At 50.3% G+C, this 26,880-nt stretch overlaps 1 protein-coding gene across 1 annotated transcript; it reads left to right on the top strand.

The window, feature by feature from the left end:
- The first annotated feature begins 1,606 nt into the window (after positions 1 to 1,606).
- On the top strand, positions 1,607 to 26,024 carry majin (membrane anchored junction protein). Its single transcript, XM_080184327.1, has 11 exons — positions 1,607 to 1,683; positions 3,605 to 3,725; positions 5,539 to 5,584; positions 9,422 to 9,497; positions 10,699 to 10,824; positions 15,516 to 15,544; positions 18,179 to 18,282; positions 19,927 to 19,999; positions 21,275 to 21,341; positions 23,464 to 23,590; positions 25,145 to 26,024. Exons 2-11 carry the CDS (start codon positions 3,625 to 3,627, stop codon positions 25,191 to 25,193), a joined length of 798 nt encoding a protein of 265 aa, XP_080040453.1. The 5' UTR covers positions 1,607 to 1,683; positions 3,605 to 3,624; the 3' UTR covers positions 25,194 to 26,024.
- The last annotated feature ends 856 nt before the right edge of the window (positions 26,025 to 26,880 follow it).

Below are 26,880 nucleotides of genomic sequence, written 5' to 3'. Positions count from 1 at the left end.
TGCACCCTCTCCTTTCCTTCTCTATGAACGGTATGCTTTATCCGTATAATGCGCAAGAAACAATACTTTTCACTGTTCCCCAATATATGTGGCAATAATAAATCAAATCCAGTCAAATCTCCAACAAGAGAAAATCTAACCATTGCCATTTTAATGGCATTACTGTGACTGAATCCCCCACCATCAACATCCTGGGGGTTACCATTGACCAGAAACTGAACTGGACCCAGCCATAGAAACACTGTGGCTCTCTAGAGCATAGAGACAGTAGAGACTCCTGACTCCCCCCCCCAAAGCCTGTCCACTGGGAATCCTGCGGAGAGTAACTCACCTCCTGACTCCCCCCCAAAGCCTGTCCACTGGGAATCCTGCGGAGAGTAACTCACCTCCTGACTCCCCCCCAAAGCCTGTCCACTGGGAATCCTGCGGAGAGTAACTCACCTCCTGACTCCCCCCCCCAAAGCCTGTCCACTGGGAATCCTGCGGAGAGTAACTCACCTCCTGACTCCCCCCCCCAAAGCCTGTCCACTGGGAATCCTGCGGAGAGTAACTCACCTCCTGACTCCCCCCCAAAGCCTGTCCACTGGGAATCCTGCGGAGAGTAACTCACCTCCTGACTCCCCCACAAAGCCTGTCCACCATCTACAAGGACACAAGTCAGGAGTGTGATGGAATACTCTCCACTTGCCTGGATGAGTGCGGCTCCCAACAACACTCGAGAAGCTCGACACCATCCAGGACAAAGCAGCCCCGCTCGATCGACACGCTAACCACAAACACTCACTCCCTCCACCACCGATGCACAGTGACAGCAGTGTGTACCATCTACAAGATGCACTGCAGCGACTCGCCAAGGCTCCTTCCACAGCACCTTCCAAACCCACCACCTCTACCACCTAGAAGGACAAGTGGGGTGGGGGGGGTGGTGGCAGCAGACAGATGGGGAACACCACCCCCTGCAAGTTCCCCCCTCCGAGCCACTCACCATCCCGACTTGGAAATATATCGGCCGTTCCTTCACTGGGGTCAAAATCCTGGAACTCCCTCCCTAACAGCACGGTGGGTGTACCTACACCACACACACAGGGGACTGCAGCGGGTTCAAGATGGCTTCTTCCCCACCGCCATCTCAAGGGGGCAATTAGAGATGGGTACCTGGTCCCCGTGGGAGAGTTAATGCCTCAGGAAGTCTATGTTGGACATCCAATCTTGTCACCTTTGGGTGAAGATCCTGGAACTCGCTCCCCACTGTGTTCACCTTCACACCCGGGCCCGGACTCTCCCAGACAGGGTGGGGGGGTCTGGTTTGTAAGGGTGGGGTCTGGTTTCTAAGGGGTGGGGAGTGGTTTCTAGGGGTGGGGTCTGGTTTCTAGGGGTGGGGTCTGGTTTCTAGGGGTGTGGTATGGTTTCTAAGGGCGGGATCTGGTTTCTAGGGGCGGGATCTGGTTTCTAGGGGTGGGGTTTGGTTTCTATGGGCGGGATCGGGTTTCTAGGGGTGGGGTCTGGTTTCTAAGGGCGGGATCTGGTTTCTAAGGGTTGGTCTGGTTTCTAAGGGCGGGGTCTGGTTTCTAGGGGTGGGATTTGGTTTCTAAGGGCGGGACGGAGGCCCATTTCCAGGGCCGGAGGCTAATTTCTGGGAGAGCGTGGTATTGGTTTCTAGGGGCGGAGTTTGGTTTCTAGGGGGTGAGGCCTCGTTTCTGGGGGCGGGGATTTATTTCCAGTGGGTAGGGCATGCTAGGTAGGGAAGGGGATTAATTTGGACGGGCGGGCAATGGTTTCTAGGGGCGGGGGTTGGTTTCGAAGAGCGGGGTCTGGTTCCTGGGGCGGGGATTGGTTACTAGGGGCGGGGACTGGTTTCTAGCGCGTGAGGCCTCGTTTCCAGGGGCGGGGATTGGTTTCTAGGGGCGGCACTAGCGGTGTCTCTGGAGGCAAGGTCTGATTACAGAGCAGGTGTTGCTGCGCGGGACCAACCGTCACTGGGGGCGGAGCCAACGGTCCCCCTGGTGACAGGAGGCGGGGCTACCGGTCTCCCTGGTGACGGGGGTGGGGTTAACGGCCTCCCTGGAGAGAGGAGGCGGGGCTAACGGTCTCCTTGGTGACAGGAGGCGGGGCTAACGGTCTCCCTGGTGACAGGGGGCGGGGTTAACGGTCACATTGATGATAGAGCCGGGGCTAACGGTTTCCCTGGTGACAGGGGGCGGGGCTAACTGTCTCCCTGGTGACGGGAGATACGGCTAACGGTCTCTTTGGTGACAGGAGACGGGGCTAATAGTCTCCCTGGTGATGGGGCGGGGCTAACGGTCTCCTTGGTGACAGGGGACGGAGCTAACGGCCTCCCTGTTGACAGGGTGGGGGCTAACGGTCTCCCTGGTGACCGGGGGAGGGGTAAACAGTCTCCTGGTGACAGGGATGGGGGGCTAACAGTCTCCCTGGTGACAAGGGGGCGGGACTAACGGTCTCGCTGGTGGCAGGGAGCAGGGCCAAAGGTCGATCAGGTGACAGGAGGCGTGGCTAACGGTCACCTTACTGACAGGAGGCGAGGCTAACAGGCAGCTTGATGACAGGGGCGGGACTAATGTTCTCCCTAGTGACAGGAGGTGAGGGTAACGGTCTCCCTGGTGACAGGAGGCGGGGCTAACGGTCTCCTTGGTGACAGGAGGTGGGGCCAACGGTCTCCCTGGTGACAGGAGGCGGGGCTAACGGTCTCCTTGGTGACAGGAGGTGGGGCCAACAGGTTGTCCTGCACCCAGAGAAAGGTAGTAAACACAAAATGGCGGATGGCACTGAGGCCAAGTGCGGCCATTGGTCATTCCCCACCCCTTGTGGGCTGGGATAGCCAGAGAGCCGCCCGTCCCGTGTCTGCCCAGGCGAGCCCAGGAGACCATTCGGACCATCCCAACCCATACTGGCACAGTGGGTTAGCGCTGCTGCCTCAGCGCCAGGGACCCGGGTTCAATTCCCGGCTCGGGTCACTGTCGGTGTGGAGACTGCATATTCTCCCCATGTCTGCGTGGATTTCCACCGGGTACTCCGGTTTCCTCCCACAGTCCAAAAGATATGTAGGTTAGGTGGATTGGCCATGTTAAATTGCCCCTTAGTGTCCAAAGATGTGCAGATTAGGTGGATTGGCCATGTTAAATTGCCCCTTAGTGTCCAAAGATGTGCAGGTTAGGTTTATTGGCCATGCTAAATTGTCCCTTAGTGTCCAAAGATGTGTAGGTTAGGTGGATTGGCCATGCTAAATTGTCCCTTAGTGTCCAAAGATGTGCAGGTTCGGTGGATTGGCCATGCTAAATTGCCCCTTAGTGTCCAAAGATGTGTAGGTTAGGGTGGATTGGCCATGCTAAATTGCCCCTTAGTGTCCAAAGATGTGTAGGTTAGGGTGGATTGGCCATACTAAATTGTCCCTTAGTGTCCAAAGATGTGTAGGTTAGGTGGATTGGCCATGCTAAATTACCCCTAGTATCAATGGGATTAGCTAGGGTGAATATGTGACGTTACGGGGATAGGGCCTGGGTGGGATTGTTGTCGGTGCAGGCTTGATGGGCCGAACGGCCTCTTTCTGCACTGTAGGGATTCTATGATCCTATGCTGTGTTCCGTAGGTTTGCAACCGACGTTCCCTATGCCGCTGAAGCCTTTCACCTACCCGCTGTCCGAGACCAGGTTTGTCCACGCGGGAAGGACCGTCTACAAACTGAAGATGCGGTACAGCCACCACATCAGGTAAGGTTGCGGGGACCGGCAGACATTTTAGCCCAACGATTCCGCTGGGCGCTTGCCTACGATCGCCTGGGGGAATCCTCAGACTGACTCCCCCCCAAAGCACTGCTACCCTGCACCCTACATTGTCCCCTCAGTCAACCTGAGGTCATCCAAAGCTTTCTCCCCTCACCAACTCCCATTCACCCGGCACCCCTGTGCTTCCAGTGCTTGAAATCGGAAGCGCAAAGCGCAGACTGGATGGGCCGAAGGGCCTCTTTCTGCACTGTAGGGTTCTATGATCTAAAGGGATCTGGCAGCCACAGTTCAGGATTTTCTTACCTACAGGTTGAGTCGGTCGTTAGGAAGGCAAATGTTAACATTCATTTCGAGAGGGCTAGAACACAGGAGCAGGGATGGACTGCTGAGGCTTTATCAGACTCTGGTCAGATCCACATTTGGCGTATTGGGAGCAATTTTGGATCCCGTATTTATGGAAGGATCCATAGAATCCTTACAGTGGAAGGAGGCCATTCGGCCTATCGAGTCTGCACTGGTCATAATCCTGCCCAGGCCCTATTCCCCATAACCCTATGCATTTACCCTAGCTAGTCCCTCTGTCACTAAGAGACAATTTAGCATGGCCAATCCACCTAACCGGCGCATCTTTGGACACTAAGGGGCAATTTAGCATGGCCAATCCACCTAACCTGCACATCTTTGGACACTAAGGGACAATTTAGCATGGCCAATCCACCTAACCTGCACATCTTTGGACACTAAGGGACAATTTAGCATGGCCAACCCACCTAACCTACACATTTTTGGACGCTAAAGGACAATTTAGCACGGCCAATCCACCTAACCAGCACACCATTGGACACTAAGGTGCAATTTAGCATGGCCAATCCACCTAACCTACACATTTTTGGACACTAAGGGACAATTTAGCATGGCCAATCCACCTAACCTGCGCATCTTTGGACGCTAAGGTGCAATTTAGCATGGCCAATCCACCTAACCTGCACATCTTTGGACACTAAGGGACAATTTAGCATGGCCAACCCACCTAACCTGCACATCTTTGGACGCTAAGGGACAATTTAGCATGGCCAATCCCGCTAACCTACACATTTTTGGACGCTAAGGGACAATTTAGCATGGCCAATCCACCTAACCTGCACATCTTTGGACACTAAGGGACAATTTAGCATGGCCAATCCACCTAACCTGCACATCTTTGGACACTAAGGGACAATTTAGCATGGCCAATCCCCCTAACCTACACATTTTTGGACGCTAAGGGACAATTTAACATGGCCAATCCACCTAACCTGCACATCTTTGGACTGTGGGAGGAAACTGGAGCACCCGGAGGAAATCCACTCAGACACGGGGAGAACATGTAGACTCCACACAGACAGTGACCCCAGACCGGAATCGGACTCGGGTCCCTGCGCTGTGAGGCAGCAGCGCTAACCCACTGTGCCACCCTGCCACCCCAAAATGTGTTGGCCCTGGGGAGGGTCCAGAGGATGTTCACGGGAATGATCCCAGGAATGAAAGGCTTGACGATTGAGGAGTGTTTGAGGACTCTGGGTGTACTCGATGGCATTTAGAGGGATTGGGGGGAATCTCATTGAAACTTACAGGATACTGAAAGGCCCCGGATAGACATGGGGAAGATCTTTCCATGAGTCGGAGAGACTGGGATTCAAGAGTACAGCTGGGTGACTCTGCACCCTAACTATTCAGATGGTTGTGGAGAGATGTAAGGGCTCGTGCACTCCTTCCCGCTATTACTGTACGCCCACTCAACCTTTACTTTCTTTTCCAGGGAAGATTTGGGAATCGACAGAGAGCAAGTTCGGCAAGAGCTGGAGGTAGGAATACACTCTCCAGCGCTTAGGGACACACGGACCCGAAGTTAAAACAGAAAGATGTTTGACTCATAGCCACATTTCAAAGTGCCAGAAGGGAGGCGCGGCTGGTGGTGATCCCATTGGCAACACGAAATTCACAGACGTTGGTCCATGGGTGGCACAGTGGTTAGACACAGGAGAACGTGCAAACTCTGCACAGACACTCGCCCAAGCCGGGAATCGAACCCGGGTCCCTGCCGCTGTGAGGCAGCAGTGCTAACCCACTGTGCCACCATGCCGCCCATTCTGAGCCATCTTTGAGGTCTGTGTCCATATTTAAAATATAAATCTCAGGTCTTTTTTAATGCCCAGTATTTCCATGTATAATTCCAGGGTATTTTCTCCATGATCATACACTGTAGCAGATGCTAAACTAATAATACAGAAACATCTACTCCCATTCACAAAACAGTTAAATGGCGGCACAGAGGAGGGTGGCACAGTGGTTAGCACTGCTGCCTGACAGTGCCAGGGGACCCGGGTTCAATTCCAGTGCATATGTCATCTCAGCACTCAAATTCAGCCTTGATAAGGAACACCATTCCTATTTACTTATTCGTGTCACAAACAAGTAGGCTTACATTAACACTGCAATGAAGTTACTGTGAAAATCCCCCCCGTCACCACACTCCGGCGCCTGTTCAGGTTACACCAAGGGAGAATTTAGCACCTAACCAGCACGCCTTTTGGGTTGTGGGAGGAAACTGGAGCACCCGGAGGAAACCCATACAGACAGGGGTTGGGTTTCCTCACAGCACTGGGGACCTGGGTTTGATTCCCGGCCTGGGTCACTGTCTGTACAGAGTCTACACATTCTCCCCGTGTCTGCATAGGTTTCACCCGGGTGCTCCAGTTTCCTCCCACAACCCAAAAGACATGCTGGTAGGTGCTAAATTCTCCCTCAGTGTAACCCGAATAGGCACCGGAGTGTGGCGACTAGGGGATTTTCACAGTAACTTCATTGCAGTGTTAATGTAAGCCTACTTGTGACACTAATAAATATATAGGAATGGTATTCCTTCGAGAGGCTGAATTTGAGTGCCGAGATGTCATTTGCACTGGAATTTAGTATGTCCGCTGCGACTCTCACCAACTTTTACAGATGCCCCATAGAAAGCATCCTTTCTGGTTGTATCACAGCTTGGTCTGGGCTCCTGCTCTGCCCAAGACCGCAAGGAACTACAAAGGGTCGTGAATGTAGCCCAGTCCCATCACACAAACCAGCCTCCCATCCATTGACTCCGTCTACACTTCCCGCTGCCTCGGGGAAAAGCAGCCGGCATAATCAAGGACCCCCCGACACACCCCGGACATTCTCTCTTCCACCTTCTTCCGTCGGGAAAAAGAAACAGAAGTTTGAGGTCACATACCGACCGACTCAAGAACAGTTTCTTCCCCATTGCCATCAGACTTTTGAATGATCTACCTTATATTAAGTTGATCTTTCTCTGCACCCTATCTATGACTGTAACACTACATTCTGCACCCTCTCCATTCCTTCCCTATGAACGGTATGCTTTGTCTGCAGAGTGTATATGAATCAATACTTTTCCCTGTATTCCAATACAAGTGACAATAATAAATCAAATTAAAATTGAATCAAATCAAGTGTGCGACAGAATTTGGATTCCTGCTGCACTGACCGCCCCAGCTTCAGGGCCTGGTTGTGATAGAGGGTTTAGGAGAGGTGGTGGAGTGCTTGACAACACAAAATAGCTTCCTGTCTTAGACCCCACTGAGCTGTTGAAGTTCCCTTCAGAGGGATGTGATGTTGGCAGTGCTGAGAGATCTAGGGGTACAGGTTCATAGCTCCTTGAAAGTGGAGTCACAGGTGGACAGAGCGGTGAAGAAGGCATTCGACATGCTTGGTTTCATCGGTCAGAACATTGAATACAGGAGTTGGGACGTCTTGTTGAAGTTGTACAAGACACTGGTAAGGCCACACTTGGAATACTGTGTACAGTTCTGATCACCCTATTATAGAAAGGATATTATTAAACTAGAAAGAGTGCAGAAAAGATTTACTAGGATGTTCCCGGGACTTGATGGATTGAGTTATAAGGAGAGGCTGGATAGACTGGGACTTTTTTTCTCTGGAGCGTAGAGGGGTGATCTTATAGAGATCTATAAAATAATGAGGGGCACAGATCAGCTAGATAGTCAATATCTTTTCCCAATGGTCGGGGAGTCTAAAACTAGAGGACATAGGTTTAAGGTGAGAGGGGAGAGATACAAAAGGGTCCAAAGGGGCAATTTTTTCACCCAGAGGGTGGTGAGTGTCTGGAACGAGCTGCCAGAGGTAGTAGTAGAGGCTTTTAAAAAGTAGTTTTGTCTTTTAAAAAGCACTTAGCTACATGGGTAAGATGAGTATAGAGAGATATGGGCTAAATGAGGGCAATTGGGATTAGCTTAGGGGTTTAAAAAAAAGGGCAGCATGGACAAGTTGGGCCGAAGGGCCTGTTTCCCTGCTGTAAACCTCTATGACTCTGTGAGTGGGTGCACCTCTGGCCTCTTAGGCACCTGCAGCCCTCAGTGGATGACTGATCCTGATAGCTTACCCGCAACACGCATACTTCACTCAGTTTCTGAATGTTGGAGCTCCCATCAGTGGCTGCAAACAGACACTGCAGCAGTCCCCGCACTCACCCGGTGGCCTCATAGCGACAAGCTCTGACAGCATCCCTGGACACTTCAGCTATAAACAGGTCCAGGTGTCAGCAGTGGGAGAGGGTGGCGGGGTGGTGGGAACATCCGACTTGATTCTGCCCACTACCGCCGCTTTCATCCAGAGATATGGGAAACCGGAGCAGCTGGAGGAAGCCCCCGCAGACATGGGGAGAATGTGCAGACTCCACACAGACAGTGACCCAAGCTGGGAATCAAGCCCAGGTCCCTGCTGCTGTGAGGCAGCAGTGCAAACCCACTGTGCCACCCGTTCTCAGCCATCTTTGGGGGTCTGTGTGTCCATATTTAAAATATAAGCCTCATACCTTTTTTAACGCCCAGTATTTCCATGTATAATTCCGGGGTAATTTCTCCATGATCATAACAGTACATTGCAGCACACGCTAAACTGATAATATAGAAATATCTGCCCACGTTCACAAAACGGGCAAATGGTGGCACAGAGGAGGACGGCACAGTGGGTTAGCACTGCTGCCTTATGGCACCAGGGGACCTGGGTTCAATTCTGGCCTCAGGTCACTGTCTGTGTGGAGTCTGCACGTTCTCCCCGTGTCTGCATGGGTTTCCTCCGGGTGCTCCGGTTTCCTCCCACAGTCCAAAGATGCACGGGTTAGGTGGATTGGCCATGATGAATTTCCCCTTAGTGTCAGGGGGATTATTTAGGGTAAATGCATGGGCTTATGGGCATAGGATCTGGGTGGGATTGTGGTCGGTGCAGACTCGATGGGCCGAATGGCCTCCATCTGCTCAGTGGGAATTCTATGATTCTATGCTCCAGTTTCCTCCCACAGTCCGAAAGATGAGCTACTGAGGGTGCATAGGCCATGCCAAATTCTCCCTCAGTGTAACCTGAACAGGCGCCGGAGTGTGGCGACTTGGGGATTTTCACAGTAACTTCATTGCGGTGTTAATGTCAGCTGACTTGTAACACTGATAAATAAACTTCAAAACTTTAGCCATTTAGCTAAATGAGCTAACCAGCCCCAGCCTCGACAGAAAGTACTGATTTTAATGAGAAAGGTGCGTGGAAGTGTAATTAATGCGTTGTGGGGGGATCGATGTGTGTGGTGAATTCAATAATGTTACAGCACTCTAATGTTGGTTTGTGTGCAGGATGCTATTCGGGCAGTGCTTGGGAACCTGGACACTTTACAACCATTCACCACAGAGCACTTCACCATCTTCCCCTGTATCCTTTCATCGACGATGGTTGGATCGAATTGGAAGAGAGAGCTTCTATCCACTTACCAGGCAGCGGGAGAGAAGTTACTGAGGTTTCACGCAAAGCAATGCTCAATAAATTGCTGCTGCCGCAGCTATAGATGACGCAGGCAAAATTGTACAGCTAGGCTAGGGCGGCACGGTGGCACAGTGCTTAGCACTGTTACCTCACAGCACCAGGGACCCAGGTTGGATTCCAGCTTCGAGAGATTGTCCGTGTGGACTTTGCACATTCTCCCCCGTTTCTACTTGGGTTTCCTCCGGGTGCTCCGGTTTCCTCCCACTCTATGAAGATGTGTAGGTTAGGTGGATTGGCCATGCTAAATTGCCCCTTAGTGTCCAAAGATGTGTAGGTTAGGTGGATTGGCCATGCTAAATTGTCCCTTAGTGTCCAAAGATGTGCAGGTTGGGTGGATTGGCCATGCTAAATTGCCCCGTAGTGTCCAAAGATGTGTAGGTTAGGTGGATTGGCCATGCTAAATTGCCCCGTAGTGTCCAAAGATGTGCAGGTTAGGTGGATTGGCCGTGCTAAATTGTCCTTTAGTGTCCAAAGATGTGCAGGTTAGGGTGGATTGGCCGTGCTAAATTGCCCCTTAGTGTCCAAAGATGTGTAGGTTAGGTGGATTGGCCATGCTAAATTGTCCCCTTAGTGTCCAAAGATGTGCAGGTTAGGTGGATTGGCCATGCTAAATTACCCCTTAGTGTCCAAAGATGTGTAGGTTAGGTGGATTGGCCATGCTAAATTGTCCCTTAGTGTCCAAAGATGTGTAGGTTAGGTGGATTGGCCATGCTAAATTACCCCTTAGTGTCCAAAGATGTGTAGGTTAGGTGGATTGGCTAGTGTCAGGGGGATTAGCAGGGTAAATATGTGGGGATGGGGCCTGGGTGGGATTGTAGTTGGTGCAGACTCGATGGACCGAATGGTCTCCTTCTGCACTGTCGGGATTCTGTGAATCAAAGTGTTTGTGAAGCCCTTGGGTGTTTACTGAGGATCTGAAGGGTCCTGTATAAATGCAAACCCATTGTTCTGTGGGTGGCTGCTGTGTGAGAAATTGTGTTGTCCTGTGTCTGCCGGTCTATCCGACATGTATTTCTGGTGTAATCGGTATGAGATGGACTGCGTGTAATACAGATCCTCCTGCACCAGTTGAGCCTTGACTGTGTGCAAGACAAGAACGAATGGGAAAGATTATCAGAACTGCGATTTAAACAAGGCGACAAAGTCCTCATCTCCTACCCGTACGTCTGCACCATGTTCGTTGAACTAAGATCCGATCACCAGCATCCGTACGCAGGTAAATGCATTTCTGTCAGATATAGACTTACAGCTGTGTGACGCAAAGATGAAACAATTCCCCGTGAGATCTTCCTTTCTTGTTTAGTTTTCAATCCCACCCCACTTGTGTGCTTAAAGCTCCCTCTCCACCTGTTAATCGCCATCTTTAATGCTGTATCCAAGAGACCATTTGTCAGTCTGGGTTAAATCATAGAATCCCTACAGTGCAGAAGGAGGCCCTTCGGCCCATCGAGTCTGCACCGAACACAAACCCTCCCAGGCCCTACCCCCATTATGCCCATTAATCCTGCTAACCTACGCACCCCTGGACACTAAGGGGCAATTTTTTAGCACGGCCAATCAACCTAATCCGCACATCTTTGGACTGTGGGAGGAAACCGGAGCACCCGGAGGAAACCCACGCAGACACGAGGAGAATGTGCAAACTCCACACAGACAGCGACCCGAGCCGGGAATCGAACCTGGCACCCTGGAGCTGTGAAGCAGCAGTGCTCACCCACTGTGCTACTCAGGCATCACTCACCTTCTGTGTTGGGGGAGGAAGAACATGGGGATTAGGAGCAGAAGCAGGCCATTCAGCCCTTCGAGCCTGCTCCGCCATTCGATCAGAGCATGGCTGACCTATCCCGGGTCCCGAATTCACCTCCCCACTTGTTCCCCATCTCGCTTTAACCCGTTTTTTAATTAGAAATAAATCTATCTCCTTCTTAAAACCATTTAATGATTCAGACTCCACTGCACTAAGGGGCTGCGAGTTCCACAAAATCACCCCCCCTTTGCAAGTAGTAGCTCCTCCTCATCTCAGTTTTAAATCTAATGCCTCGCAACCTGTACAAGAACAGGACAGCACAGGAACAGGCCCTTCGGCCCTCCAAGCCTGTGCTTGGACCACATTGCCCTATCTAGACCAACTGTCTGTATCCCTCTATTCCCCGCCTGTTCATGTGTCTATCCGGATAAGTCTTAAATGTCATTAACATAACTGTCTCAACCACCTCACGTGGGAGCGCATTCCAGGCTCCCAACACCCTCTGTGCAAAGAAACTACCCCCCACACGTCTCCACTGAACCTTTCCCCCCCTTACCCTGAACTTGTGCCCCCTTGTAGTTGTCATTTCAGCCCTGGGGAAAAGCTTCACCCCGTCTATACCTCTGATCATTTTATAAACTTCTAGCAGGTCGCCTCTCAGCCTCCGTCTTTCCAGGGAGAACAGTCCCAGTTTATTCAATACCTCTGACCTCTTGTTCTAGATTGCCACATAAGGGGAAACGTTTGAACAAAGAAAAAAAACAAAGAAAATTACAGCACAGGAACAGGCCCTTCGGCCCCTCCAAGCCTGCACCGACCATGCTGCCCAACTTAACTAAAACCCCCTACCCTTCCGGGACCATATCCCTCTATTCCCATCCTATTCATGTCAAGATGACCCTTAAAAGTCATTACTGATTCAGCTTCCACTATCTCCCCTGGCAACGAGTTCCAGGCACCCAGCACCCTCTGTGTAAAAATATCTGCCTCATACATCTTCTTTAAACCTTGCCCCTTGCACCTTAAACCTGTGCCCCCTAGCAATTGACTTCTCCGCCCTGGGAAAAAGCTTCTGACCATCCATTCTGTCCGTGCCCCTCATAATCTTGTAGGCTTCTATCAGGTCGCTCCTCAACCTCCATCGTTCCACTGAGAACAAACCAAGTCTTCTCCAACCTCTCCTCATAGCTGATGTGCTCCGTACCAGGCAGCATCCTGGTAAATCCTTTCCGTACCCTCTCCAACCCTCCACATCCTTCTGGCCAGAATTGAACACTATATTCCAAATGCAGCCTAACTAAGGTTCTATAAAGCTGCAACATGACTTGCCAATTTTTAAACTCAGTGCCCCTGGCCGATGAAGGCAAGCATGCCCTATGCCTTCTTGACTACCTTCTCCACCTGCACTGCCACTTTCAGTGACCTATATACCTGTATACCCAGATCCTTCTGCCTATCAATACTCTTAAGAGTTTTGCCATTTACTGTATATTTCCTATCTGTATTAGACCTTCCAAAATGCATTACCTCACATTTGTCCAGATTAAAGTCCATCTGCCATCTCTCTGCCCAAGTCTCCAACCGATCTATATCCTGCTGTATCCTCTGATGGTCCTCATCGCTATCCGCAAATCCACCAATCTTTGTGTCGTTCGCAAGCTTACTAATCAATCCAGTTACATTTTCCTTCAAATCATTTATATATATTACAAACAGCAAAGGTCCCAGCACTGATCCCTGAGGAACACCACTTGTCACAGCCCTCCATTCAGAAACACACCCTTCCACTGCTACCCTCTGTCTTCTTTGACTGAGCCAGTTCTGTATCCACCTTGCCAGCTCACTCTGATCCCATGCGACTTCACCTTCTGCACCAGTCTGCCATGAGGGACCTTGTCACTTACTGAAGTCCATGCAGACAATATCCACTACCCCACCCTCATCAATCATCTTCGTCACTTCCTCAAAAAACTCGATCAAGTTAGTGAGACACGACCTCCCCTTCACAAAACCATGTTGCCTCTCGCTAATACGTACACTTATTTCCAAATGGGAAAAAATCCTGACTCGAAGAATCCTCTCCAATATTTTCCGTACCACTAATATAAGGCTCACTGGCCTGTAATTACCAGGATTATCCTTCCTACCCTTCTTAAACAAAGGAACAACATTGGCTATTCTCCAATCCTCTGGGACCTACCCCATAGTCATGATGTGCAGATGCTGGTGTTGGACTGAGGTAAACACAGTAAGAAGTCTCACAACACCAGGTTAAAGTCCAACAGGTTTATTTGGTAGCAAAAGCCACAAGCTTTTGGAGCACTTGCTGTTCCTTCGTCAGGTTATTGGGAGTTCTGTTCACAAACAGGGCATATAAAGACACAAACTCAATTCACAAAATAATAAGATTACTCATTATCTGTCCTGCCTGGAGACAATACACATCTCTTTAACCTGTGCTTAACCCCTCTCCACTCACATTGTCTGTACCTTTGAAACTTGATTACCTGTAAACACTCGCATCCCAACCATTATTTTGTAAATTGAGTTTGTGTCTTTACATGTCCCTGTTTGTGAATAGAACTCCCACTCACCTGACTTCTTACTGTGACCTTCCCTGTAGCCAGTGAGGAAGCAAAGATTTCTCTCAAAGCCCCAGCAATTTCCTCCCTCGCCTCTCTGGGGTATATCCCATCAGGCCGTGGGGACTTGTCTACCTTAATGTTTCTCAAGAACCCCAATACCACCTCCTTTTTGATCTCAACGTCACTCAAACTATCTACACACCCTTTCCTAGACTCATCATCCACCAAGTCCTTCTCTTTGGTGAATACTGATGCAAAGTACTCATTTAATACCTCGCCCATTTCCTCTGGCTCCATGCATAGATTCCCTCCCCTTGACCTTGAGTGGGCCAACCCTCTCCCTGGCTACCCTTTTGCTCTTTAATATGTATAAAAAGCCTTGGGATTTTCCTTAATCCTGCTGGCGAATGCTTTTTCATTACCCCTTTCAGCCATTCTTACTCCTTGCTTAAGTTTCTTTCTACTTTCCTTATATTCCACACTTACTTGATGTGTTCCCAGCCTCCGAGCTTTGACAAATGCTTCCTTTTTCTCTTTGACTAGGCTCACAATATCTCTTGCCATACTTATCCTTCATCCTTACAGGAATGTGCCGGTCCTGAATCCCTATTAATTTATGCTTGAAAGCCTCCCACATGCCAGATGTTAGTTTGCCCTCAAACATCTGTCCTCAGTCTACATTCTACAGTTCCTGCCTAATACTGTTGTAACTAGCCTTCCCCCAGTTTAGCACCTTCACTTGAGGACTACAAGTGGGTTAGGATTATATTCACTGGAGTTTAGAAGAGTGAGAGGGGGATCTGATAGAAACTGATAAAATTCTGACAGGGTTGGACAGGGTAGATTCAGAAAGAATGTTCCCCATGGTGGGGGGAGTCCAGAACTAGGGGGGTCATAGTTTGAGGATAAGGGGTAAATCTTTTAGAACTGAGGTGAGGAGAAATTTCTTTACCCAGAGAGCGGTGAATGTGTGGAATTCATTATCACAGAAAATAATTGTGTGATTTGAAGAAGAAATTAGATATCGCTCTTGGGGCGAAAGAGATCAAGAGGCAATTCAGAGGAGGTTCACTAGATTGATTCCAGAGATGAGGAGTTTGTCTTCTGAAGAGAGATTGAACCATTTAGGCCGACACTCTCTGGAATTTAAAAGAATGAGGGGAGATCACATTGAGGTTTACAAGATGATAAAAGGTCTAGGGTAAAGTAGTTGTGGAGCGGATGGTTCCTCTTGTGGGACGTTCTAGAACGAGAGATCATAGTCTTAGGATAAGGGGCAGCAAATTTAAAATAGAGTTGGCATGATCTCATTGAAAGGCTGTGCAGACTTGATGGGCCGAACGGCCTACTTCTGCTCCTACGAGTTACGGTCTAATGGGATGATGCTGAAAGTGTTATAAAATCATCTTCATAGCTCAATTACGCAGTTGTTTGTCCAGTTTTGTTTCAATGTGTGCTTTTCCAACACCACCTGAGCTCCACTTTCCAAATCGTAAGGCTGAAGTACAAATTGACAACCATCTTTCTCCTTGACCACTGGACTTGTTGACTGATTTAATGTTTTCTCCGTTCCAGCTGAAGAAGAGAGACCTGTCACTGACTGTGTAAGTACCGCCATTTTCACCCATGTTCCAGGACAACAAGGGACACAAGCTTTCGCCTAAGACACACAAGAGTCACGCCACTCCAAATAATACTCTGTGGTGTGAAGGAATTACAGTGTTTCTTATCTGAAAGGGATTGTACAAACCATAGAATCCCTACAGTGCCATTTGCCCCATTGAATCCACGCCGACTCTCTGACAGGTTTCCTCACCCAGGCCCCCTCCTCCACCCCATCCCCTTAACCCCATGGCCAATCCACCTAACCCGCACATCTTTGGACACTAAGGGGCAATTTAGCATGGCCAATCCACCTGACCTGCACATCTTTGGACACTAAGGGGCAATTTAGCATGGCCAATCCACCTAACCTGCACACTGTGGGAGGAAACCCACATAGTCGTAGAGAAAATGTGTAAAGTCCATACAGGCAGTCACCAGAGGCCGGTTCGAAGGTTCAAATCCTGGGGTTACTTTTGCAACTTTCCAACGCTTGGTATCAATTCTAGAATCTAAATAATTCTGGGCGATCAAAACCATCGGGCCTGCTCACTCCATGGCTGGAAAATCCTACCCGAGGCCAACACACCTTTGCGTGGTCTGTCCCGCTGGCCGCTCCGATTCCCGTGGCGAGCGGGACGAGAACATTCCACCCCATGTGTCCTCTAGCCCTGCATCTGTCTCCTTTAAAACCCTAAGATTCAGGTTGCTGGTACCCAAGGGAAAGTGTCTTTAACAAAGGGTCATCTGGACTCGAAACGTCAGCTCTTTTCTCTCATTACAGATGCTGCCGGACCTGCTGAGATTTTCTAGCGTTTTCTCTTGGTTCCAGGGGAAGTGTTGCTGCTTAGTCCTGTTCATTTCTCCAGTACTATTTATTGTATAGATTTCTTTCAGTTCCTCGTTCACGTTAGACCCTCAGTTCCCTGTTATTTCTACAATGCTTCTGTCAGTCAGTTTATTTATTAGTGTCACAAATAAGCTCACATTAACACTGCGATGAAGTTACTGTGAAAATCCCCTAGCTGTCACACTCCGGCGCCTGTTCGGGTTACACTGAGGGAGAATTTAGCACCTAACCAGCACGTCTTTCAGACAGTGGGAGGAAACCGGAGCACCCTAATGGCATTGAGGGTCAGCCCAGAGCACATGGACTGCAGAGATTCAAGAAGGCAGCTCATCACCACCTTCTCAAGGGGCAACTAGGGACGGGCAATAAATACTGGCCCAGCCAGCGAAGCCCATGTCCCACAGGCGAATTGAAAAAAATGCTACCCAACACGATACACACACATGCATACGCCTCCTTATAACGCTCAGACACTGTCCATGTATCTTTAATAAGTGAACAACTGTAAGTCCTGGTTCCTTTCCTGATCTGGGTGGAATTTATCCATCCTAAACATTGGGAGTTTATTTCTGATAGTATTTCATCAGTGAAGTGGTTTTTGACATTGTTTTATTGTTGTAATGGTTGAGAGGTTATTGCTGATACAGAGCTGATGGGTAAAGAGCCTTCTCCAGGTCAGCAATGAATGCCTGGCAATGGCAGCCGATGCAATAATCTCTCTATCTTCCAACGTGTGTAACACGTACACAATGTGTACAACTGGAACAGTTGACCAGGACTGTACGGTATACAATTCTGGTCAACTGTCTATAGTTCTGGTCACCCTATTATAGAAAGGATATTATGAAACTAGAAATAATGCAGAAAAGATTTACTAGGATGCTACCAACACAAAATGGCTTCCTCTCTTAGACCCCACTGAGCTGTTGAAGTTTCTTTTCAGAGGGATGTGATGTTGACAGTGCTGAGGGGTCTAGGGGTACAGGTTCATAGCTCCTTGAAAGTGGAGTCACAGGTGGACAGAGTGGTGAAGAAGGCATTCGGCATGCTTGGTTTCATCGGTCAGAACATTGAATACAGGAGTTGGGACGTCTTGTTGAAGTTGTACAAGACATTGGTAAGGCCACAATTGGAATACTGTGTACAGTTCTGGTCACCCTATTATAGAAAGGATATTATTAAACTAGAAAGAGTGCAGAAAAGATTTACTGGGACGCTACCGGGACTTGATGGATTGAGTTATAAGGAGAGGCTGGATAGACTGGGACTTTTTTCGCCCGGAGCGTAGGAGGCTGAGGGGTGATCTTATAGAGGTCCATAAAATAATGAGGGGCACAGATCAGCTAGATAGTCAATATCTTTTCCCCAAAGGGAGGGGAGTTTAAAACTAGAGGGCATCGGTTTAAGGTGAGAGGGGAGAGATACAAAAGTGTCCAGAGGGGCAATTTTTTCACACAGAGGGTGGTGAGTGTCTGGAACGAGCTGCCAGAGGCAGTGTAGAGGCGGGTACAATTTTGTCTTTTAAAAAGCATTTAGACAGTTACATGGGTATAGAGGGATACTGGCCAAACGTGGGCAATTGGGATTAGCTTAGTGGCTAAAAAGTGGGCAGCATGGACAGGTTGGGCCGGAGGATCTGTTTCCGTGCTGTAAACTCTATGACTCTATAACACAGAACTTCAGGCTGCTGTATTTTGCAGGCTCCCTGAACTGCAACAGTGCACTGTTTATCCAACTCAAACAGCACAGCAAATTCAGTAATTAAAAGGTGACTTTTGATTTGCAGCATTTTGTGGACAGGTGGGCTGAAGAGGAGGTACTAACTCCAGGAGAAACAGGAGCCACTGAGAAGCAAGCAGAGAGACCGCACTTACAGCCCAATAGGAAGAGGTCAGTGGGCCAGTCGTTACAGCACAGGGAGAGGCCATTCATCACGTGTGATAAGGCTAACTCCTCACACCCAGCTCCTTTGCAGACTTGGTCCAAATGTGGGCAGATAAGCTGTATTCAAGAGGTCACAGAATCCCTACAGTGCCTGTTCGGCCTATCAAGACAGCACTGAGAGGAATTCCATCCAGGCCCTATCCCTGTAACCACATGTATTTATCCTGCTAATCCCCCTGACACTAAGGGGCAATTCAACATGGCCAATCCACCTAACCTGCACATCTTTGGACACTAAGGGGTAACTTAGCATGGCCAATCCACCTAACCTGCACATTTTTAGACACTAAGGGCAATTTAGCATGGCCAATCCACCTAACCTACACATTTTTAGACACTAAGGGCAATTTAGCATGGCCAATTCACCTAACCTGCACATCTTTGGACACTAAGGGGCAACTTAGCATGGCCAATCCCCCTAACCTGCGCATCTTTGGACACTAAGGGTCAATTTAGCATGGCCAATCCACCTAACCTGCACATCTTTGGACACTAAGGGTCAATTTAGCATGGCCAGTCCACCTAACCTGCACATCTTTGGACACTAAGGGGCAATTTAGCATGGCCAATCCACCTAACCTACACATCTTTGGACATTAAGGGGCAATTTAGCATGGCCAATCCACCTAACCTGCACATTTGAGTGTGGGAGGAAACCGGAGCACCCGGAGGAAACCCATGCAGACACAGGGAGAACGTGGAAACTCCACACAGACAGTGACCCGAGTCCGGAATTGAACCTGTGTCTCTGGTGCTGTGAGGCAGCAGTGCTAACCTACTGTGGCACCGTGCCACCCACTAGGTGAGGGTGAGAGTGACTGCCCTTGACATCAAGGCAACATCCATCCAAATGTGGCATCAAGGAGCCCTAGTGAAACTGGAGTCAGTGGGAATCAGGAGCAAACTCTCCGCTGGTTGGTGTCACGCCTGGCACAAAGGAAGATGGTTGTGGTGGTTGGAGGTTAGTCAGCTCAGCTCCAGGACATCTCTGCAGGAGTCCCTCAGGGTCGTGTTCTAGGCCCAACCACCTCCAGCTGCTTCACCAATCACCTTCCCTCCGTCATAAAGATGTGCGGGTTAGATTGATTGGCTATATTAAATTGACCCTAATATCAGGGGTAAGTACTGGGATTATGGGAATAGGGCCTGGGTGGGATTGTGATCGGTACAGACCCAATGGGCCGAATGGCCTCCTTCTGCACTGCAGGGTTTCTCTGATTTTATGATGAGTTCAGAAGTGGGGATGTTCGCTGATAACTGGACAATGTTCAGCACCGTTCGCCACTCCCCAGATACTGAAACAGTCCGTGTCCCAATGCAGCAAGACGTGGGCAATATGGGCTGACAAGTTGCCAATAACATGTGCCACACAAGTGCCAGGCAATACCCATCTCCAACAAGGGTCTAGCCTGGTCTTACTCCATGTTCTCGTCTGCGGTCGCGTTCTCCCCAATCTCTAGCCTCCGGTTACAGTCGCCCTGAGCTCTAGCCTGGGGTTACAGCCAACCTGTTTAGGTTGGTAGCGGCGTGTTGTTTTCTCCCCTGCTTAACCTTTGTCTAATAAAGCACTCCTCTGATTTATTTTCAAAGGGATGCCCCGATGAAAATCAGCAATCAGAAAAACATGAGCGATTCTGGGCCAGTGAGCAAGAAGAAGAGGATGGTAAGGATGCGGAAGAGGCCCCTGTAGCTGGTGTTTAGCGGGATTTGTACATCACTGTACGCCAGGTGTATTATCACAAGTTCTCAGCCCGCTGAGGAACAAGATACTTCCTTCAGTCAGTTTTAAATTAAATCTTCACGAACCGTGAATCTTTGCCTCTTCTTCAACTGAACTCACAAACCTGAAAGTAATCTGCACTGCTTTAAAAATATTTTGTATTCTCCCGGAGTGACCCTGGCTTCAGCTCTTCTTGTCCCCTCTGTGCCCCCGCCCCCCCCCCCCCCCCCACCCCCGGTCCCCGTCCTCGTCCTGGCCTCTTCTCGAGTCCCCTCCCAGACATGGCTGTTCTCAGCCACCCCCAAGCCACAACAGCTGGACTGGCCATGGATCGCCAGCTTGGGAAGCTCTGCTGTAGGCCGCCACTAACTAGTGAGCAAGATATAGAAGGTACAATCTTACCGGTTTGTCATCCCAGTCCTCGCTTCTCACAATCTGATTGAGCCTGGATTCCTGGCACGTTTAAATATTTAAATCTTAATTTTTTTTTTATTCATTCATGAGACATGGGCGTCGCTGGCTGGCCAACATTTATTGATGTGGCGATGCTGGTGTTGGATTGGGGTAGCACATGATGAAGTCTCACAACACCAGGTTAAAGTCCAACCTGGTATTGCCACCAGGGATACCAGTGGCACACCAGGGAGACCAGTGATCAGGCAAGGTGGGGGTGGGGGGAGGTGGTGGCGGTGGGGAGGTGGAGTGACAGATCGCTCTGTTCTATGTACACTTCACACAGAACACAGAGATCTACGCACGTGCAAAAGCACCCCCTTGCTGCAAGCAGCCAGCTTCCTGGTGAGAATAGACTGTCCACTCCCCATACTGACCTGAATCACACTTTGCCATTTTTTTCCTTTGCACTAAGTGGCATATTATTGCGCCTGACAGCCTGCTGAAGAAATGAGGGTGATCCCCTCCCATTTCCACGCTCGTTTGGCATGGTGGCACAGCGGTTAGCACTGCTGCCTCACAGCACCGGGGATCTGGGTTCGATTCCCAGCTTGGGTCACTGTCTGTGCGGAGACTGCACATTCTCCCCGAGTCTGCGTGGGTTTCCTCCGGGTGCTCCGGTTTCCTCCCACAGTCCGAAAGACGTGCTGATTAGGGTGCATTGGCCGTGCTAAAATCTCCCACAGTGTAACCCGAACAGGCGCTGGATTGTGTAGTGCTGTGCAACAATGCCGTTGACTTGACAATATCTTATTCTTAATCTAGAATCGAGAAAAGAAGAGCACCCAAGAAAGCAGTCCACTCACCAAGAAGCCTAGCTCATCGAGATCAGGTTGGTACACCCTCCCTAGACCAGGAGGATCACTTGGTGCTCACAGCACGTGTATGGATTCAATTATTTTGGGGGCATCATCGTTTTTCTTCATTCATTCCCGGGACACGGGTATCACTGGCTGGGCCAGAATTTATTGCCCATCTCTAGTTGCCCCTTGGAGGGGCAGTTGAGAGTCAACCACATTGCTGTGGCCCTGGAGTCACATGTAGGCCAGACCAGGGTAAGGACGGCAGATTTCCTTCCCTAAAGGGAACTGGATGGGTTTTTCTGACAATGGGTCATCAGTAGATTCGTAATTCCAGATATTTTTTATTGAATTCAAATTCCACCATCTGCTGTGGCGGGATTCGAACCCGGGTCCCCCAGAACATTAGCTGAGTTTCTGGATTAATAGTCCAGAGATAATACCACTGGGCCATCGCCTCTGCATGCCCATTGTGTTAACTCTTCCACTAAAACAGCAGACAAGGGATTGTCTCATCTTGCAGATGAGAAAAGTTTTCTTGCATTGCGTAAGTTAATTCCAGTCTACAGGCCCACTATCCTCTATTCAAAATCCCCGGGGTCAGTTACATTTTGGATTTCAGATCATTTTGGCTTCAGACTTGTGTATAAACTTACATTACAACAGCCAGAGTATAGGCTGGCTGTAGTCTAAAGTAAATAAACTGGTGAGCAAAACAAGATGTATCACAGGATAATAAACACAGAGTACAAAGAGCAAAGAAAAGTACAGCACAGGAACAGGCCCTTCGGCCCTCCAAGCCCGTGCCGATCATGATGGCCTAACTAAACTAAACCCTTACTCGGTCTGTATCCCCCCTTCCGTCCCTATTCATGCACCCATCCAGATGCCTCTTAAATGTTGCTAATGTGCCTCCTCTGGCAGCACGTTCCAAGCACACACCACTTTCTGCATGAAAAACTTACCCCACACATTTCCCTTAAACTCCCCCCCCTCTCGCCTTGAACCCACGCCCCCTTGTAATTGACTCTTCCACCCCGGGGGAAAAGCCTCTGACTCTGAATAATGTCTGAAGCCTGTTACCAAAGCAACCCTGTTGCTTGGCCTTCGATACAAATGTTTCAGCTCGGATTCTGTATGTACTTTGCATTTTAAACCTTCAAGCGCTGAAACCAAACCCCAGTTTTTAAAGGGACCACGCGATGTTTATTCTGCGCCGGCATCTTTACACTAAACTCAACTTCGCAGCACTAGACCATTAATTCAGAAACTCAGCTAATGTTCTGGGGGACCCAGGTTCGAATCCCACCACAGCAGACGGTGGAATTTGAAATCAATAAAAAAGCATCTGGAATTACGAATCTACTGATGACCCATTGTCAGAAAAACCCATCTGGTTCCCTTTAGGGAAGGAAATCTGCCGTCCTTACCCCGGTCTGGCCTACATGTGACTCCAGGGCCACAGCAATGTGGTTGACTCTCAACTGCCCTCTGAGGGGCAACTGGGGATGGGCAATAAATGCTGGACCCAGCCAGCGACACCGGCGTCCCGGGAATGAATAAAAACGTCAAAATGAGTGTCAATAGAGGGAAACCGGTATTTCACAACTCTCTCAATGCTCCCTTGTTACTCCAAGTCATTGGTTGTGCACACACGCTGCTACAGCCCAAGACCTCAACTCGGCAAGTCTTCCAAACCAATGTTTTTTTTTCATTCATTCATGGGACACGGGCGTCACTGGCTGGGCCAGTATTTATTGCCCATCCCTAGTTGTCCTTGAGAAGGTGGTGGTGAGCCGCCATCTTGAATCGCTGCAGTCCCCGTGCTGTGGGGCCCTTCGGCCCCAGCCCCTGTGGAGTGGAAAGGTCAGCCCTCCTTGTGCGAGCAAAGACTGGGAATGGCGGATGAGGCAGAAGCTCTGGGCAAGCTAAGGGGGCAATGTCTCGGAGAGCAGCGAAACAGCCAGGGGCACTGCCGTGACGCACAGTGAGGCAATGTCTGATACCTCACACAGTACAAGCCCCGCGGCAAATCACGGATATACCACAGCTTTCCTGGCAGGAGGAGGAGGTAGATACAAGCAGGACTGGAGGAGGATTAAGTTACGCTGTACGCAAGTGTGTTTTCCCAGGGCTGCTTTTCTCTCTCACCAGACAAACCCAGAAATGGGGCGCGCAGCAAGAGTGATGGAGGTGCGATAGAACCTGCCACTTCACATCAGAAACAGAACCAGGTTTCACCACAGCCACCCGGAGGAGGACTGCTCCGATTTCTAATCAGGTGATAGCTTTGAACCCTTTGCGATTCCATTAACTGCAGCGTGTTAAACCTGCTTCACTCCTCAATTGTCTAAGGGGCAATTTGTATGAATTATTTGGAGGCCCAAGGCTGAGTAAGCTCAATTATATTGGGATTATACAACCCCAAGAGTGCAGAAGGAGGCCATTCGGCCCATCAAGCTGTTCTGAACAACAACCCCACTCAGGCCCTATCACCTTCACCCCATGTATTTATCCTGCTCAACCCTCTGACAATAAAGGGCAATTTAGCATGGCCAATCCACCTAACCTGCACATCTTTGGACACTAAGGGGCAATTTAGCATGGCCAATCCACCTAACCTACACATCTTTGGAAACTAAGGGGCAATTTAGCATGGCCAATCCCCCTAACCTGCACATCTTTAGACACTAAGGGGCAATTTAGCACGGCCAATCCACCTAACCTACACATCTTTAGACATTAAGGGACAATTTATCATGGCCAATCCACCTAACCTGCACATCTTTGGACACTAAGGGGCAATTTAGCATGGCCAATCCACCTAACCTGCACATCTTTGGACACTAAGGGACAATTTAGCATGGCCAATCCACCTAACCTGCACATCTTTGGACACTAAGGGGCAATTTAGCATGGCCAATCCACCTAACCTGCACATCTTTGGAGTGTGGGAGGGAAACCGGAGCACCCGGAGGAGACCCACACAGACACAGGGAGAACATGCAGAGTCTCTGCACAGTCAGTGACCTGAGCCGGGAAGCGAACCCGAGTCCTTAGTGCTGTGAGGCAGTAGCGCTAACCACTGTGTCACTGTGCTGCCCGTTTATTGAGGGGTTGGTGGACAATGTGGAACTTGAAACACAAACTGATCAGCCGAGATCTTATTGAATGGCGGAGCAGACTCGAGGGGCCCGAATGGCCTCCTCCTGCTCCTAAATCCACAGGTGATTGGGTCCGCCTTGTTGTCCAACGAGGGGCATACACACGGTGGGTCGTGCGAGGGCTGCTCTTGGATGTTTCGAGAGTAGCCTAGTGCTTCACGTGGTTAGTGTACGCTTAAACTGGACCAGATGCTGGGCAACACGACAGCTCAGTGACTATCACTGTTTGCTGTGCAGATACATGGATTTGGGTGGGTGTTGGTGGGAGTTTGTGCATTCTCCCGTGCTTGTGTGGGTTTTCTCCGGGTGCTCCGGTTTCCTCCCACACCCCAAAGATGTGCTGGTTGGTGTAACAAATTGTCCCTAAATTAGTCTCCCCTCAATCTGGTTTCCAATGTGGAGTGCCATAAGCGTAGACAAGGGTCATGGGTGGAGAGGGGACTCACAGTGTTGAGATGGCGGCGTGGGCTCGTTGGGCGAAAGGGCCTGTTTCCCGGGCTGTGTTGTTCTTTGTTCTAAGTGATATGTTGGTGTCTGTAATCCCCAGGCTGCACTGAGGCTCTTTCCCGCTGGGCCCATGTTAGCCCGGGCTTGGACAGGTGGTATGTAGAGAGTAGGGTAAAACGGTCTATAAATCTCACTGATTATTGGAAGTGTTGGTCTTTCCGCAGGGTTTTATTCCCATTCCCGATGATCTTCGGCAAGAGGCAGCCACGCTAGCAGATTCCACCCGTACCCGCAGGGAACTTGTGTGCCGGGGTGAAGGGGCTGTCAGAGATCAAGGAGCTGCAGCAAGGGAAGGTCTTCACTCTTTCCGAGTATCCTCTCCTGTCGTATCTGCCCATTCGAGAGGGGAGCTGGTCTCAGGTTGTTGAATCTGGGCTATGGGCCGGAATTTTCCCATCCCGCCCACCACGGGAATCTCAGCGGGCAAGGGGCGGACAGTGGAAAGATCCGTTGACCTCGAGGTGGGATATTACAGTCTCGGGGCAAGCGAGGCTGTGAAGTCCCACCCTGATCCTGAGACACGCTGGGGGTGGAGGCTTGGAGAGGAAGGTCCCCATCAGGGCTGGCCTTGGTGGGACCTTCTGTCTGTCTGTCTGTCTCTCTATATATCTCTGCCTCTCTCTATCTATATCTGTCTGTCTCTGTCTCTCTATATTCTATCTCTCTCCATCTATGCCTCTCTCTCCTTCTCTTTCTGCTTCTCTTCCTCTATCTCTGCTCCTATCTATCCCTTTATCTTTCTATCTCCCTATCTCTCTATCTTTCTATTTCCCTGTCTGGTCTACCTATCTGTCTATCTCCCTGAGTGCCTAACTCCCTGTCTGTCTATCTCCCTGTCTGTCTACCTCGCTGTCTGTCCATCTCCCTGTCTGTCTAACTGAGCACGCCCTGATCCCTCAGCTGGATTCTCCCCTCATCCTCTGACTGATTCCATTCCCTGCCTTTCCCCCCGCTGTCCCTCTCGGTGACCCCAGTCACTAGAGGGAAAGGACAAGCTGGCCAACTCTGGGCAAATAAATAAGGGATGCGACACCGTGGGGGAGGGATGGGGTGATTTGGGAATGAGCTCAGTCCTTGAGAAGGGAAGGGCCTGGCGAGGCGGAGGCAGTGGGGGTTAGCGGAGGAGTAGTGGGTGGGGAGGTGACCTGCAACCTTGCAACCGGCTCCAACACTGCTCAGATCCACCACAAACACTGCGGAGACCCCAGGAGACACCACTGTGCCTGTAAACAAGCCCTGGGGGGTTACACTGTCAATCCAGCACCGATTACATCCCGGGAAGGCCGCAGCCAGATTGAGAGACACTCCCTGGCAAAATGGGATGGTCGGTCACCCTGGGCAACAGCCTGGCTGATTCCTCCCCATGCCCCAGCTCCCTGACTCAGGGCACTGGGGAACGGGGCAGGAGCCCAGCTCCCTGACTCAGGGCACTGGGGAACGGGGCAGGAGCCCAGCTCCCTGACTCAGGGCACTGGAGAACGGGGCAGGAGTCCAGCTCCCTGACTCAGGGCACTGGGGAACGGGGCAGGAGTCCAGCTCCCTGACTCAGGGCACTGGGGAACGGGGCAGGAGCCCAGCTCCCTGACTCAGGGCACTGGGGAACAGGGCAGGAGTCCAGCTCCCTGACTCAGGGCACTGGGGAACGGGGCAGGAGCCCAGCTCCCTGACTCAGGGCACTGGGGAACGGGGCAGGAGCCCAGCTCCCTGACTCAGGGCACTGGGGAATGGGGCAGGAGCCCAGCTCCCTGACTCAGGGCACTGGGAATGTGCTGGAGTCTGGCTGATTCCTCTCTCTCTCTCTCTCTGTGTCTCTCTCTGTCTATCTCTGCCCCTCTCTCTATCCATGTCTGTCTGTCTTTGTCTGTCTCTCTCTCTCTCTCTCTCTCGCCCTCTCTGTCTA

This window comes from Carcharhinus amblyrhynchos, unplaced genomic scaffold (genome assembly GCF_965287045.1).
Source record: "Carcharhinus amblyrhynchos unplaced genomic scaffold, sCarAmb.v2.hapA scaffold_677, whole genome shotgun sequence".
Classification (NCBI taxonomy): Eukaryota; Metazoa; Chordata; class Chondrichthyes; order Carcharhiniformes; family Carcharhinidae; genus Carcharhinus; species Carcharhinus amblyrhynchos.
Note: the sequence above shows the minus strand (reverse complement) of the source record. Positions and strands in the feature narration are given on the sequence as shown.